This window comes from Parus major, chromosome 6, assembly GCF_001522545.3.
Source record: "Parus major isolate Abel chromosome 6, Parus_major1.1, whole genome shotgun sequence".
Classification (NCBI taxonomy): Eukaryota; Metazoa; Chordata; class Aves; order Passeriformes; family Paridae; genus Parus; species Parus major.
Window position 1 is genome coordinate 26,932,098 of NC_031775.1, and position 17,362 is coordinate 26,949,459.

A 17,362-nucleotide genomic window follows, 5' to 3' on the forward strand; every position below is an offset into this window, starting at 1 on the left:
TTTCAGTTTCACCTGAAAACAAAAAAACTTAGCAGGATTAATGAATGTCTCAGAGCAGCATTTGGAAATAAGAATATGATTCTGACTTTATCTCTTTGTTATTTGGTATTTTATGCTGAGAAATGAAGAGCAACTTAGGTAGTTGTTGTGTATTTTAGAAGCTGTCAAATAAACAGCCTGTAAATCAGTAACTCTACAGCCTGGAAGGCCTTCAGCATTCTGTCTTGTTAATTGAAACATCATGTGATTTTATAGATTGTTCTACATCAAGTCCTTCTTCTGGGACAAGTTTAGGACAATTTCTTTATTAAGTTTAGAATAATACACTGATGCTTTGGAAATCTTCACAGGGAAGGAGGTGCCATTTTCCCTGTGCCCTATCCACACCTCACTGTGTATAAATAATTTCTCCTAATCCCAGTACTAAACTGGAAATCGATATGTTGCCTATTTTTAAAGGATGAGGAGAAGGTTCATTTGGTACTAAAGAAAGGGACAAAACAAAGATCTGTGTGGTATGAACTCAAGACACTCTTGAATTTTCAGACATATTTTAAAATTTTTTCCAACAGTTTAAAGTCTAGTTTGTATTGTTCATGAAAAATAAATTAAATTCTGTCAGATAATGCCAAAGTAAACACAATGGATAGGCTGCAGATTCCCACACTCAAGAAAAATGACACTTAATATTTTTTTCTTATGTGCTTTTATTGACCTGGTAAGCAAAATATTATGAAAGGAAAGATTTGAATTTCTCTGAAAAATAGATTAAACAGCAATATGAGGTTAATTTACTGTTCCTGCTAATATTCAAATGTTGTATATTAATTTAAAAGTGCAATTAGCTCTCCTGGGAATTTGCTTGCAGCTGTGGGATTTAACTAAAAATAATAATTTTCTTGTTAGCATGCAATAAATTCTGAGAAGATTTAGTTTTGGTGTAGTAAGCACAAAGAAAGAAGAGAACAGTTTTCCACAATGCCTTTTATTATATAAACTGTTTGCAACTTTTCCTTTGACTCACTGCTCACAAGGCTAAGCATCTTTTTATAAATTACACTTGAGTGTAGGTTGCAGTTAATTAGTGAGCTTTGCATAGCAATGTTATTCCTTGTTAGCTCAAAGTATTCTCTGAGGGCTCTGTGTTTCTGTGGTTTTATAATGTGTGTGATTGTGGTGAAGTTGACATCTACTCTTGGTTTCTGAATTACTCCCTTTAGAACAGTTTCTACCAATTCCACTTTCCTATTGTGGTTTTAGAAATCTAATAGATTATTTTAGCACATTGTCTCTATTTTGCAGTTGTTGCATTGACTGTCCATTAGCTCACCTCTAGTTTAACTGTCTTGCATTCAGGATTAGGGGAGCTCAACTCACTTTGGATGCCCAAGAATGCAAATTTCCTCTTAAAATTGTCCTCTATAAAGAAGAAATTCCAAGAAGAAACCAAAATCTGGAATGCTAGCTACAATCTCTGTAGATGGAAATTGGGAAAGTTATATTTTTTTCACTTTGCCAGACTGTACATTTTTTTTAACCAGTTGGACTATAGAAAAGTTTAAAAAGAGTAGAATTGGTGGGTCTCATGACCTAATGCATGACTCCTGCTATTAATTGCATCCAGATTGCATCATATTTGTCTAATAGGTCCAGAGACACTTAAAACTCATAAATCTTGCTTCTACTGCTTAAAATGTGCCAGTCACTGGGTAAATATTTACAAAATATGGAATGTGCTGGTATCTGGCATAGTCAGAATTGATGCAGTTTAGGAATAGAAAACCCAGCATTGTGTCTGCATAGAACACATTATTTCTCTTCACAGAGCTGCTGTTTTCAGGAAATAGGTTTTTTGTTCAGAATGGTGCAGAAGAGAGTCAAATTAACTGCAAACCTTTCTCCAAAATGTGAATGTGGAGATAAGGACACTGAGAAGCTGCAGTATTATCAAAGTTTAATTGTATGTTTCATCCTAGAGCAACAAATCAAGGAGTTAAAACAATTCCTGAGAAGTTTGTTGAATTTTGTTTATAAGGTGTTGTGATGCACTCAATAGAAAACGAGACATTAGTGTATTATAAACTTTCAGGACAAGTTGAGATCCAAAGTAAAAATAATTTAAATAAAGGTGGAGATACATTTTTGAATGAGATATATACTTCCTCAGTAATTTGCATAATTAAGAAGCAGGGGAGATTTTTGGGCCTCAGTGGTAATTGGCTATTCAGTAAAGGTAGTCTTGCTCACTTCAGTCATCTGCAAATTATTCAGCCCTCATTAGCTTAGTGCTGATTCAGCAGTAGTACCTGAAAAAATGTGTCATGAGTAGAAATGATCCCTTTCACTTTAGATGTCAAAGCAATTTAATCTGATTTAATTTCTCTGAGTAAACAGTGGATTTAACACCAACTATCAGCTTTCCAGTTAAGGTTACACAATTTTCTTTTCTAACATATTTCCATAATTACTATTGAAAAAGCAAATTAAAATTTCCTGATTCAGAATAAAAGAAAAGCATATTTTTGAAGTTATTAGTGATCAGTGTTTTATAGATTCCTGTTTTGGCTAAAGTTTGGCCTTATGTTCAGCTTACTAGGACTGTAGATGAGATTACAGAATGGTGTTCTGTTGGTATGCATTGTATGATCACAATTTTGTTCCTCTTGTCAGATGAAAATAAAGCCTTACCCAGCAGTTTTTGTCAGAATTTAATAATTTTGAAATATTTCCTAACTTAAAGGTTGATCTCTCATTTAAAAAAGGTTTTTTGGCAATTTATTTTCATTGTTATAAAAGATGGTTCTGTGAAAACTGGTAAACCTGTTGACTAGATATATTTCAAGCACAAATATAAAGTTTCTAAGATGGGCTGTGGATTCTAAAAAATAGCCTAGAATGATGTGGATGAGAGGACAAGCATATTCTAGGGGTGATTCCAAATTTTAAATAGTGTAGTGGGATAAAACTATACAATACTTCTTAATTTATATTTACTTATGTTATCCATTGCAACATTAGTAAGGCTCATAATAAATTTTCCCCAAATGGATGTGAGCACCTGCTGTGTATTGCATTGCTTTGGTTTTTGTTTTTTTTTTTAATTTTTTTTTTAAACTGATTTTTAAACTTGCCTAGGATGCTCTTATGTGAGCTTGTTGAATTGTTGATGTGGTTTTAAAATGAATTGTACACAATGTATCAAGGGAGTATTTATAGATATGCATGTATAGGAAGAAAGAACAAGTCTTCAGAGCTCTCTGAGGAGTAATGTTCTTCCCACTTGTATGTTGAGTAAAGGTCACCTGAACTTCCAATAAATGAGATGATTTACATTGTATTTTTCACTCATCTGGTTTGTTAAAAAAGTTTTTCAAGAGGCCTGGGAGCTGGAATCTTGAATCAGCAAGTTCTGGTTCCAGAGAACTGGCAGTCTCATTTCCCTCCTGTCTGATCCTCTTCAGAAGCATCTTTGGCAAGATACTCAAAGTAAAGGAATCAGTTTTCTACATTAATTTTGCATTAAATGGAACAACCATAGAGTTCAAGTGAAAGATGTTCAAGTCCCATTATTTCTTAAGTCTGAAGAAGAAACTGGATTGCATTTTCAGCTCACACATTTGAAGTACCTCTGTTGCTTCAAATACTTTGAGATTCCCAGTTATTCTGACTAAACCTTTCATCAGTTTGAGAGATAATTTATACTAGATTGATGCCTTTTTTTTGTTTTGCTTTTTTTAAAGAAATTAGTTTGATAGCCACAGAGCCTTGGTGGCTGCAGATGTCTCATGTGGAATTTCCTGAATGCGCTTGTTGTGATTTGCTTTTTCCTGTTGGCTTCTGTGTAGTGCAGTAGCAATCATTTTTGGTGATAAACTTTGATGATATTCACACACACTCTCTGCTATTGCCAGCAGTCTTCACCTGTGGCCCACCACATGATGGAATTGATGCCACATAATTGAATATGCATGTTAAGCACATCATTGGAGCATTTGGGAGGCCTCACTCGGATAATCTGTGCTTGGCATCCGAACAGCATGGCCAGAGAGGCTTGAGTGGGCCTGCAAGGTCACTGCTTCGATGGTGTGACCTTGGTAATGTGCTCATCAGCATTTGGGTCTGTATTTTGATGGTTTGTCCTAGCAAAGAGCCAGAGATGGTACATATGGAATTTGAGATGCCTGACATGATGACTATAAGCTGTCCAGATAGTCCAGCTATTAAGAATGATTATGACTGGGATATGTGTTGCTTCTGCTGGAAGCCTTTCATTTCAGGGATGCTGCTTTTATCTCCTCTGGCTGCTTTGGCTTTCATGATTCTCTCTGGGACTTCGTCATCATTAAAGGGGTTCCAAGACAGTCTCCTACTCAAATGGAAGAATTTATTTCCAAATATCACTGCTGCACTCTCAGTTTTCATTATTGGCTCACATACTTTTTCACCATAGCTGGAATAGGATCCCTGTTTTTATATACTGATGCTAAATTATTTGGCAGTGCAATTGAAACAGTCGGTAATACGTTAAAGATTTTCTTGGCTGGAATCCCTGAATCTCAAATTAGGCATGTAGGGTTGGTTTATGTGTGTGTTTGTCAGCAGTTCATCCTGCCTAAGCCCCTGACATTATTCTCTATGTGCTTGGTGTGCCCACTTAGCATCTACAGGGAGCTGTGTAGGTATCTAAGATTTTCTGGTCCATGTGGACCACGTACACAAACAGGAACCTAGTCAACTAAACAACAAATAAAACAACAGATAACAACAGATGTATTATCTACCATTTTCCAGATGTCCAAGTTCCACTTTTACTGCTTGTATCATGTTCTTTCTGGTATCCAGAACATGAGTGCTCACAGACACCTGGAAAGTTGCTCACCTTGGGTAGCAGTGGAGTTAGCAAGTAAATACAGAAGTAAAACACAAAGTGGGCAGTGGTAATTTTGCTGGATGTTCTTGTTGCTGTTCAAGAGTCTCCCAGAACACATCACTGCTTGGGGAATAGAACATTTCTTAGTCGTTTTCTGGTTTATTTAAGATTGTTCTTTTGTCCCTAAGTGTTAGTAGGTAAAGCAATTTTTGTTTGATCATGATCTTAACTGGGAGTACAGAAGCAGAAGAGAGCATAGGGAGTACATTTTAGAGAGGTCAGGAGTACTGATTATCTGCCTACTGATTCTTTGAAAAGGTATTTACCACTGGTATTTTTGAAACAAAATTAATAATCCTTCATATTTCTATTTGCTCTAACAAGGGGAAAAAAGAAGGAATTCTCTGTGTGTAGAATTAAGAGTACTGGAAGATTTTCTTTTCAGCTATGGGTTAAGCCTGAGTGGCCAGAGAAAATATGAGATCAAAGGTGAAAGATCAGTGATAGAGAATGGCAGTAATTCTTGGTTCACTTGTGGAATACATAGATCTTTAACCATGGCAGGTTCCCTTTAGGTGCATTACAGTACTCGTAAACAGCCTTTACTTACCTTGTAAATGAAATCAGTTGTGAACCTAATTCACAATCAGCTCAATATCTCTACTTTGGAGCTGACAATCCTCTGTCTGGGCAGGGAGCTGGGTTTGGTATTCTGGCATCCACCTGCCACCGTGTACCTGTCACAGCCCCATTGTCTCTCTATATCTCTCTTCTGTGTGTTAAACTGGGCTTAATGAAAACTGCCGGCACAGAGATTACATGAGGAAATGTATTTGGTTTGAGTGTCTTTAGATTTTTACACTAATGGTGGCAAGTAGGGCATGTAATTTATCCTGGAACAAGTGCCTTTTTTCCTTAAAATCTACTTTTTCACTTTGTAAGTGTGTAAAGGTGGAATGATAAAAATCAGTAGAATTTGTGATGTAGTTTTACTGATACATTCTAAATATGTTTTAAAAATTTGTGCTTTTAGTTTTTTATAGGCTATGTTTTATAAATTATAAATCAATAATGAAAGTATGTTCAATGTGTATTTAACAGCATTGGAAATGTAAATGTGCCACTTTCATCTCTGTCTTTGAATTGCCTAAAGTTGATCAGTATCAGCACTATGGACTTTAGAGGATGGAATACTTATCCTTCTTTTTCCTGAACTTTGACTTCTCTGAATTGCTGTTAATTTACATGTGTTTCATTATCCACAGTGGCCTAGCAATTAGTAATGATACAGTAGCCACTGGGAAAAAAACAAACAATTTCATTATGACCTGTGTCCAACAGTAGAAATCAGAAACAGTAGAAATCTGTCTTTGAACAGAATGCAGATTTTTAGTGGAAGAGAAGCATATAGGGAGTGGAGTTTTTTTGGGGTTTTTGGGGATGTTCAGCAAGATAGAACAATTAATATAAAAACTGTGTGGACAGTGATTGAGGAGATGATAAAGTGAGATAAAAACATGCCAAATTCTGAAAATGTGAAGTTGTTGCTGCTGAGCTATTTTTTTGAAACGTTTTATGAAGACAAAAAGCATTTGAAACTATTCTCTGCCATTTGTTTCATTTCCATCCATAGAAAATTTCACCCTGGGTGGGTTTGCGCAAGATCAACATCTCCTACTGGGGCTGGGATGACATGTCCCCTTTCACAAACACCACCCTGCAGTGGCTCCCTGGAGAGCCCAACGACTCTGGCTTCTGTGCCTACCTGGAGAGAGCAGAGGTGGCAGGGCTGAAGGCAAATCCCTGCACTGCCATGGCAGACGGCCTCGTGTGTGAAAAACCCGTCGGTAAGGAGCCTCTGACTCCCAGGGACTGATGCTGCAGTGAATAACAAGCTCTTTGGGCCTTCATTTGCCTAAGAGGGGTTTGGGGACAATTTGGATTAAATAATTACAAAAAGAGATATTTTTTTTAGTTTTTTGGAAATAGCTGTAATATATTAATATTCCTAATGCAGAAAATATTTTATTTCAGAATACGTTCACATGGCTTATTTTGCATTACACCAGAAATCTTATAGTTTGCCTCTAAATCAGTAATAGTCAATGGTAACAGTATCTGTAACCACTTGTGGAGATATTCAGCAATGCAGTGTGTTCTTTCTGATTCTTGCTGAACATTAGTGAATATCTTAAAGTAGTAAAAGACTGACAAGTCCAAAATTCTGGTTTCTGTCTTTTAGGTTTGTTTATGTATAAAGTTTACTGTGGCAAACAGTCACTTGACTTTTCAAGTTAACATACATTAAAATAGATTCTGTGAGCTGTCATATGAGTCATGCTCAGTTTTGCATATTAGATTTTGTAAAATACATACAGAAACATAACTTTGGATCAAAATATTTACAGCTAATTAAGGAAGCAACTGCTTCAACATGGATTTTTCTAATGGAACAAATGGTGAAAGGAAAAAGAGATTGAACTTGTGTTCAAAATGGTAAAATATTTGTGATCCTTTTCCAGTCAGTCCCAACCAGAATGCCAGGCCCTGCAAAAAGCCGTGCTCCCTGAGGACAACCTGTTCCAACTGCACCAGCAATGGCATGGAATGTATGTGGTGCAGCAGCACCAAACGATGTGTGGACTCCAATGCCTACATCATCTCCTTCCCATATGGGCAGTGTCTGGAGTGGCAAACTGCCACCTGCTCCCGTGAGTATCTCAGTGAATGTTCATCTCACTAAATGTGTTGTTACATTTATTTATCACTTAAAAGAGCTGGAGGGATTCGGCACATTCACTAGAGATGAAAAGATTTTCAAGTGGATGACCTTATATAGCTACTAAAATGAGAAGTCAGTGCTGAGTATGCATTTCTTAGACAGATAAAATGCTGGCAGTTCTTTGATTATGAAATGTATTTAGTCTTTTGAAACCGTGAAAAGTATATATTCCTTTCAGATAAAGAAATATTACTGTGATTGTTTGTATGAGCAGTGTTATTGTGAGAAACAGTTGCCATGAGCTGGAACATATATACTGTTAAAATTAGATAACCAATATGTAGAAATTAGACTTACACAATATCAAGTTATTAAGAAAAGGATGTGTGCTGATTTTTTAAAGGTTTCAATGTTCTGATTTATCTTTTTCAGATTCAGGCTATGCCATTTTCCTAACATGGAAAGATAAACACAAAGTTTTAATAATGATAGTAGTAGTCTTGAGAATACTGTAGCACAAATGCAAAACAAATGATCTTTCTTAGATTCTTCTCCCTTGCAGATGGGGATTGTTAACCCTTGATCCCTAATAATTAAATCTTGCAGATTGTTCATCCTCTCTGTGGAAGTAGAAGGAATGCTATTAGGCCATCAGGCAGGGAGAGGAGGTACAGAAAACTTCTGTCCTGTGTGATCAGACTGGGTCAGGCTGCATTAATGTTCAAGGTTCCCATTTCATCCTTTGACAACAAGAGGCAAGTGATTTCTTTGTCAAGGAACAAAGTTACTCCCTGGAAGTCCCCTTTGGAAGTGCATTTCTCAGAGCTTGATGCAGTGTCTCTTCAGGAGAAGGAGCAATCTCCTCCAAGTACTTTTCAGTCTATCAGGCACAGCTGCTCCTTCCCAAGCTGGGAGTGACCAGAGCCAGCCTTGTGCAGTTCCAGCAGTTCCAGGGTTTATTGGTGCCATGACTGATGTAGATGCTGGAGTGATCTGCCTTAGATTATTGTCTTAGTTGAGGTTTATTTAGGACAGTTCCTCAGTCACCATCATTAAGAAGACTGGTTCTTAGAATTTTTCAGGATTTCTGAAGTGTACTTTTGGACTCCCCTTATTGCCCTACTCTGAAAGGGTTTTTCTGGTTACTTTTGATTTCCTTTCTCTCTCCATAAGGGTCTTTTGATATCAAAGCCTCTGGAATCTTGTATTTGTGGATATCTTGTGACAGGATTAATGATCTTGACAACAACAAACAACTTGCTTTCAGGATCATAATTAGATCATGATTCCATTTGATAGGCTAGGGATACAAATTAAAACCCAAAGAACACAAAAGGCAGTTACTTGCTTTCATCTAAGCCTCAGGAAAATACTAAGTAAAACAAGTTCTTGATGTATCTGAAAAGGAACCATTGATAAATTATAATCTCAAGAGAGAAAAAGAGAGCTGTAGGTACCAGGCCACTGCATATCTTTGTTAAAGGGAAATAAGGCATAGGAAAGCTTTTCCTTCAGGCTAAATTGGCCAAGAGCCCATATTCCCCTTATTGAGGTTCCTTCATCCTTAATAATCATAGAATGTAATGAATCAGGACCATGTTGAACTTTTCTGGTAAACTTTTTGGCTAAATTAGTAAATTTCAGGTATTAATCCAGGTTCTAGTGCCCAGTTTCAGTGTAATAGGTAATAGGAACACTTAATCTCTTGTCACTGCTTGGAATAATAATTCTGTAGTTATATAAAGGTTTCTCTCTCATAACCATTCACAGAACTTTTTTTTTCCTCTCCTGTATAGGAATCAATTTTGTAAGTTATAAAATATTGATAGCGAGTTGTGGCAGAACATAAATAGATTGAAAATCTGGAGATAAAATTGACAGAATACCACATAAATGATGTTTACATTTTTGAACTAGCAGATATTATGTCAGCCTGAACTTTCAATTCAGTTTTTCTCTTTGTGTAGTGTTTGCACATCCAGTGATTCAATTTGTTTGGGAAACATAAGAAATTGTTTTTAATTTGATTGTCGTTTTTGTCAGGTCTGTAAAAGTTTATATTAAATAAGGCAAAAGGGATTTGCTATATACCAGTTCAACATTATGTAAAGGCAATTTTGTATGAAAATGTTCTTTCTATTCAACAAATTAGAAAAAAAAAGAGATTCTGTAGCTGTAAGCAGTTTTTCCAGTTTTATAGCATCAGATATTTTACATTTAAACAAGAAAATGCATGTCCAAATGAAGCATGGTTCAGATATTATTTTAGTCTAAATGACTTGAAAATTTTATTAGGTAGATATATCATTATTGCTGCTGAAGTAATGAATTATTAAGTAGATTCCCTTATCAAGGGATAGTGTTTCTACTTGAAGAACAGACTGGAACTATACCTTTAAAAAATCCTCCTTGTTTTTAAAAATTTATTTTTTATTTTGAATGAGTAATTTCTGAGCATTTGGATGTTTTGCTCTGAACAAATAAAAAAATTCAGACAAGTACATATGATTTAAAATACAAAAAACTCCTGAGAACTTCACATTTATTTTCATAACTTGGAATTAAAAATGAGGAATGCTGTTTTATTGGTGACATATTGTCATTTTAATACCTACTTGCCAAAAACTTGCATTTCCACTCTTCCCTACATCTTCCATCCTTTATGACTTTTGATTGAATAGCTGACAGTTGAACAATCTTGGGCCACTTCTAGAATTTCAAAAAAAACAAAATTGCTGCTTGAATATCCCCTTCTTCCATCAACAATTGCTTCTCAGCTCTCCTCAGTTTTTCAGCTGAATGCCACTACAGATAATAGCTGAGGATTTTCACTTTTGGTCCTGTTTTAGCCTCTGTAAAGATAGTGCAGCTGATACTTCAGGGCTTTATAAATAGCAGCATGAGTATAAATAGCAGCAGGAGATTTGTGTGGATTGTTTCGAGTGCATCTCTGAAAGGGCAAGCCAGCCAGTGCAGAATGATGGTCTGAATTTTTCTGCTGATCTTCTAACATATTCAAGAGCCCAAATTTGTATCATTCAGCTATAGCTCTATGGTTTAAGACTGACTTTTCACGTTTGACAATTTGCAACAACAGTTGGCCTTTTCCCGTCCCTGTTTTTTTCCATATTTGGGAGACTTGAAACATTTCCTCCTGTTTGGATTCTTCCAAGTCTATTGAGGAGCTCTTGCTTCAGCTTTCTGTGCTGTAAAAATCTTTTTGACTCACTCAGACTCTTCACTACCTGTTTTCCTGATGTCTGCAGGGAGTTTTAGACTGTGGAGTATTTTTTCTTTTTACAGCTTTCATTACTTTTAAACAATTTTCATAGCTGCTGAAGTCAGAGGAGCTAGCTTTATTCTGCTCTCAGTTAATTTAGTTAGCAGTGAAATCATTCTGCTTTGTATTTCTTTTGTGGACCAGAGGATCCCAGGTGACTGTGAACATTGTTAGGATGCAGTGTCCTGGCAGCAGCTGAGCCAAATTGAGAGGTTACCCTCATGTAGAAGCCATTTGGGTGTCCTTCAAAATAACTATGAATCTTTAAGTTTCTTATTATTCAAAAGAAACTTAGCTAATTCTGGCTTCACAGTAGGGGCTTACCTTCATGTGTGCTTTTAAAATTTAATTTAGAAAGCCTATAAAGTTAATGTGAGGAGAGACAGGGACCCACAGTGATCAATGTTTGAATGAGCCTGACGTTAATTTGATCCAGTGTTAAAACAGTAATTAAAAAAACCTAAGATGTATCAAAAAATCTTAAAGAACTTGGGAACTTTAATGATGTTCTTGAAGTTACTAAAATGTTAATTTCTTATTAATAAAAAATGACAGTAACTTCAGAATAGGAATTTTATTTGGTTCTAAACAGATTTGAAATATGAGGAAGACTGTTTAATGATTTTAAAGAACAGAGTATAAAAGATCTAAAGGGAGATTTGTATTTTAGAATCCAACTTAAAAAATGAAACCTGATTAACTGATGAGAACCTTAAGATGTAGTTAATTTAAATGAGTCTGAATTATGACTTGTGGCTTGATGTGTGGTTTGCTAGCTTGTTTCAAAAGCTGTATGTTAGAAGACTAAGTCATATTTGTAGGTGAATACTCAGGTGACATCCAGGGCTGCTTTGTGCCCAAAATAATTTTTGGTTTGAATTTGAATGATCCTGTGTTTTTTTTACAGATATTATCGCTCTTACTTGGTTTATTGACCTTGTATTGAACTCTAGAGTTTTTCTGTTGGAAGGGGTGTTTATCTCAGTGAAGTTAGTAGTAAGTGCATCCTATGCTAAGAATAAGTAAATAATATATATTGTGTGTCTAATGAAGATGAGCAATATTCTTGTTTTGCTACATTACCTTTGTTGATTTTAGTTTCTATTGTGGTGTAAGAACCACCTGCTGTGTGTTTTGTGATCTTCAAGGAAGTCCAGCTTTTAATGAAAACTTGAGATAGTCTTACCAGTATTACTGATTTTTTTGTTTTTTAATTTGCACAAGGAAAAAGAAATGCTCCATCTCCTGTTGTAAAATCTAAACATCTTACTTAAAAAACAATGCATTTATATTGTATTCCATTTACTAAAGCTCAAAACTGTTCTGGGCTGAGGACCTGTGGACAGTGTTTGGAACAGCCAGGATGTGGATGGTGCAACGATCCCAGTAACACTGGCAAAGGACAGTGCTTGGAAGGCTCCTCCAGAGGCCCAATGAGGCCTGTCAGTGTCCACTCCAATGAAATGGTGCTTGATGCTACTCTTTGCCCAAAAGAAAAAAATTATGAGTGGTCTTTTATCCAATGTCCAGGTAAGGTTTGCTTCCATTCTTTCTTATACATGAAATAAGGTTTTAAGCACATCAAAATAACATAATTATTCTAAGTAATGCAAATAATATTTTCAAGAAAAACTTGACTTTTACAAAATATTTCCTAAATGTAGAGTTTGTCCACTGAACACAAGTGTAGGCTGACATGTGAAATGCAGTACAAGTAGTTTAGCCAAAATTGTCATTTATTTATAGGTAAGTTTTTATCTACCATATCCCTCTACATTTAGAAATCAAAGTATATGAATTTTCTTCAGCTCTTGCTTTCTTCTGCCTTCTGTATCCATCAAAGAGTGGAACTGGGGAGAAATTATCCACAGAAGACTGATGGACACAAAACTTCCTCCTGCGCTTGCCAAGTCCAGCTGAATTTCAGAATGGGGGGCTGCCAAAACCTGAGCTGTGCTTCCAGCTGACCTTTTAGACACAGAGTGAATAGAAAATGTGCTTGTGTAGCCTTAAAGAGAATCTCTGAAGTGTCAATTTAAGCCACACCAGTGTGGTTATAGTATTTTAATTTTTGAGTTCATTGCAGAGTAAGGAAGCTATCAGGTGCTGTAAGACAGTGAAAGCTGTGCTGGTGCAGCCTCCTGAGTGCAAATCCTCCAACCCTGACAGCAGTGTGGAAGCAGCACTGGAGGACTGCAGGCAAATGAAAAGCACACTGGGGACTTTGACAGCCCTCCAGAAGTCATTTACACTCAATAATAAAGCTTGAAAGACAGCTTGAAAACTTTGGTGGTTTTTGGTTTGTTTTGTTTGGTTTTTTAAGAATAAATAGTGTAATTGTGCTAAAGTTACTTTTCCAGGAAATGTTCTACTGCTGATAATTTTGGAAGCTGGAGCTTCTGTAGGATCAATACTTTCATGGGTACACGCAGCTGTGTTTGCTTACGTCTTCTTTCTTTGTCAGTTTATTCTCTCTGCTGTCTATGCATATATATAGAGGGTTTTTTTAAAGTTTTAGAATAATGAAATGAAATATAAATCCCAGTGAACAGTGTTGCATATTTTCAGTTACAACCAAAGAAACTTTCAGCATCATCTAATACTACTTCCTGAACAAAGAAGCTTCTAGTACGTTTCTGGAAACAATAGAATGACATTCTGTTGTACAGAAATTTCATTACTTAGTCTGTATATTGATAAGTGGATTTTTAACCCTTCAGTGCAATGCATAATTTCTGCCACCAGTGAAATTGTAATAGATAAATATATTGCTTGTCTAAACTGCTGTTTTTAATATTTATTCTTGATGGATAAAATTCATTTTATGTTCTTACCAAGAATTTTCTGAAGTTCCACTTAAGTTTAACATTCCCTATACTTTATGAGTTTAAGAACAAATACTACAGAAGGCACCGAATTAAAATTTCAATTGATGTGAAATTTCTTTTTGATCTGTTTTGGGTGGAGGTTTTGTTCCTAAGATTTTGTTTCCATCTCCATAGAATATTTTCTGTAATGAATTCTGTTAACAGTTTATTCTTAGCACAATAATCATTTGATGTCCTTGAAACAAGATAGAGTTAGACTAAGTTTATGTAAGCCTACTGAATAGTTTTCAGTTAGGATAAAAATATAAATAGATAGTTTATAGCATGCAGTTGGAGATTATTCTGCCACATTGATGAATAGTTGGCTGAACCATTCATCTTTATTCAGGCATACACTTATTTTTCCTTGTGGTCCATATCCATCCTCCTTGTAGTGCCTCTGGGAAATTGTGTTGCTGATAAAAATTTTAAATTCCTTCTCATTTTCTGTTTGTTCAAAACTTTAAGATTAGTATTCATCAGGCAGTATAAGAAAATGTTTATATTTGTGACTGGTCACTTTGAAATCAATAGGTTTCAAATAAGCTGTCATAGTATTTATTTTGATTGGAATACAATTTTATTTTCATCAGATTCTTCGTTTAACTCAACTGTCGTTATAAATAAAATTGCAAATAACATATATATAAAAAGAAAAGAAAAAATAGCTTTGACATTCATCTCATGAAAATAAAGGTTTAGGTAGAATGCAAGCCCAAGTTTTTCTTTAAAGTGTAAATTTCTCCTCTGAAAAGCAGTGTGAGTAGATTCTAAGTAGTTTGTTTAAAACTAGATGAAGTATTTTATACTAGATCCAGATTGTAATGAAGGCACCTTTTTCATATATTTTCCTAGTTTTAACTATTTTCTTAAAACTATAATTTCCAACAATTGTCAGCGTCATCAGCTATTTCAACACAGAGGTCCAAAGCAAATTAGTCATAAAATTGCATCTCTCCAGGGCAGCCTCACTGAGGACGCAGCTGAAGTACATTTTTGTGTGTGAGGAAAATGACTTTGTTGCTGCCAGTGATGTACATTAAAAGGACTTAAGGAAAAAAGAATTTTTACACATTTAACTCCTAATTCTTACTTAATGGTTGTTACTGTGTCTCATTAATTTAATGACTTCTTAAATTATTTAATACTGATGTCTCCAGTTCGATTGCACTGAACCAACTTTGAGATTTATTGAACTTGCACTTCTGACTTTTTTCAATGAGATGCATATTTTTAGGGAAATCAGCAGTTATATAATGTAATTTTTCTATGGTGTGTCATGTCAATTGTGGATTACATTATTTCTTACTGTATATATGTATTTTAATTTGTTTTAAAATCTCTTCCATTTACTTTGCCTCAACAAAATGTAAGAATTCAGAGCTGTCATTTATGACCAGATAATATGACTTGCAGAAAACTAAAATTTAAAATTAAGGTTGCTTTCATCATCCTATATAACACAAAAATTCACAAATACAAAACTAAGCATTAGTAAGAATAGAAAATTTATAAATCAATGACCCACCAGTTAGTTAATATTAATATTAAGCAATTGCCCTACACTATGATATAGTCTTAATTATGCAATCTTAACTTAATAGAACACCTCTTTAATGTACTCTCTGTTTTTACTTTTGGCTTAGTAGGCTGTATTCTTTTTTACATTTGCTTTAAGTAATTTAATGTGTAAAACATGTACACAAACCCCAAAATGGAGCTGCAACTCATGGTACTTTTGTGGAGCTTTTCCTGAGAATGGCAACAAACTGCACAAGTGGGAGACCCCACACAGGTGTCTAAAAATCAAGTATTCTTGGGGAAAAATAAGGCTTTTGATTTCTAGAAATTTAGACAAGATAGTGAGGAAACCTAATGGTACAGAAATGTTTAATATTTGTTTGGAAGATTCTCTAGGCTTAGTTACAGAAGAAAGAAGAGATTGTCAACTTGGGCGGTTTTAATGGTTTATGAGCCATGTATGGCAATGGCTATAAATTTATTAAGTTACTAAATTATAAAACAGCTCTAAAAAGTTTTAAATCATGCAATGAGAATCCCCTTTCCCCTAGCCAAGACACCAATCACTGTGACATTTAAATTAAAAAATCCAAATTTTGTAAAAAATCCAATTTTACTGTGATGGCTGTCTTCTTCTCAGTCTTCCACCCACTTTGGCTCTGAGGAATTGACAGGTCTGACATGGTTTGACATTTGACAAGCTGCTGTAATTGACAGATTACTAATCTGCTGGGCACCATGAGCTCTGCAGCTCCACTCTATAGAGAGGTCATCCTTCAAAACCTGGCAGCAGGATCAATTATTCTGGGTAGATTCACATTGTGATTTTGCTTTAGGAGTGGTCAGTGCTTTCTGAGTTTTCCCAAAATGTGAAGCTCTGGAGTGGAGCTCTGCTGCAAGATCAGTGGTTTGTAGTGGTGTTATTTGACAAAAAGCAATTTTATGCTCTCAAGTTCAGGTGTGAAAAAATTATGTCCATAGGAATCCAGTTTTTTTCTTTACTTTCACCAAAACTGACTGTAGTGAGGAGGGACTGGAGCTGTTTAATGTGGTCCTGGTGTGCTTAAAGTTGCTTTGTATACCAAAGCTAATGAGGGTCAGGGCAATTAAAAATTAGATAATATTTAGTTAATTTATTTTGGAAGTTATCTCTCCCCACTAGGTATATTTAGCTGTGAGTTCATGTTCTCCACCACAGTAAGCTTTCAAAGGCATCACATTTGCATTGTAGGTATTGGGGTTTTCGTGGAGTCCCAGTTAGTGACTTACTACCTCTTCAAAGATTTCTGGAATGCCTGGACAGCATTTTAAAGCTGTAAGAACTAATTCAATCACTCCAATGGCAAAAAAAACCAAACCCTTTCTCATAAAACCCCCCCTTAAAACTCGCATGTCACAGCATAGTTTTTGTGTGAATTCGTGTTGTACTGCAATGCTGTTTTGAAGAGGTTCTGTGTCAAAATGCAAATATATTTATGCTGGTTATTAGTCAGGACTAAACTCCTCAGAATCACATTTTACTACAATTTTATAGTATTTGTATCATAGAGATTATTTTGTTCCAAAGAGCAATTTAGTAATGAAGCTTTTAAAATATTTTATTCCAGCTTGCCAGTGTAATGGCCACAGCACCTGCATCAACAGCAATGTGTGTGACCAGTGTAAAAACCTAACAACAGGAAAGCAGTGTGAAACCTGCATGCCAGGATATTATGGAGATCCCACAAATGGAGGACAGTGTACAGGTAAGTTCTTCTACCAGAAGGAAAAAGAAAAATATCAAAATGACATTTTGTGTAATGTGAATTTAAATGTTTTTAATGTAATGTGAAATTAACTTTTCTTTAAAAATTAGAAGTTTATTTTATAGTAGAGATGAGCTGATCAGCTAAAATAATGATTGAAAATCAGATTAATATATTTAAAGAGAAACTCATTCAGACTCATTTTGCAATTGCTGCTCTCTCAGGAGGAGGAAGAAACTCCCTTGTTGGACCAACGACACTCAAAAGCAAAAATCAAACCAGACAGCAACTGACAGAACCAGAGGACACAGTCTCAAGCTGTGCCAAGGGAAATATAGGTTGGATACTAGGAAAAAG

At 35.4% G+C, this 17,362-nt stretch overlaps 1 protein-coding gene across 4 annotated transcripts in view; it reads left to right on the forward strand.

Moving 5' to 3' along the window:
* The window catches only part of ATRNL1 (attractin like 1), a 431,935-nt gene that overhangs the window by 99,230 nt on the left and 315,343 nt on the right, over positions 1-17,362 (forward strand). For all 4 annotated transcript variants that reach the window (XM_015633605.3, XM_019007290.2, XM_033515621.1 and 1 more), the window contains exons 16-19: positions 6,504-6,717; positions 7,393-7,581; positions 12,184-12,402; positions 16,868-17,005. In XM_015633605.3, the coding sequence (XP_015489091.1) occupies positions 6,504-6,717; positions 7,393-7,581; positions 12,184-12,402; positions 16,868-17,005 (760 nt within the window). The remainder of the gene's footprint in view (positions 1-6,503; positions 6,718-7,392; positions 7,582-12,183; positions 12,403-16,867; positions 17,006-17,362) is intronic.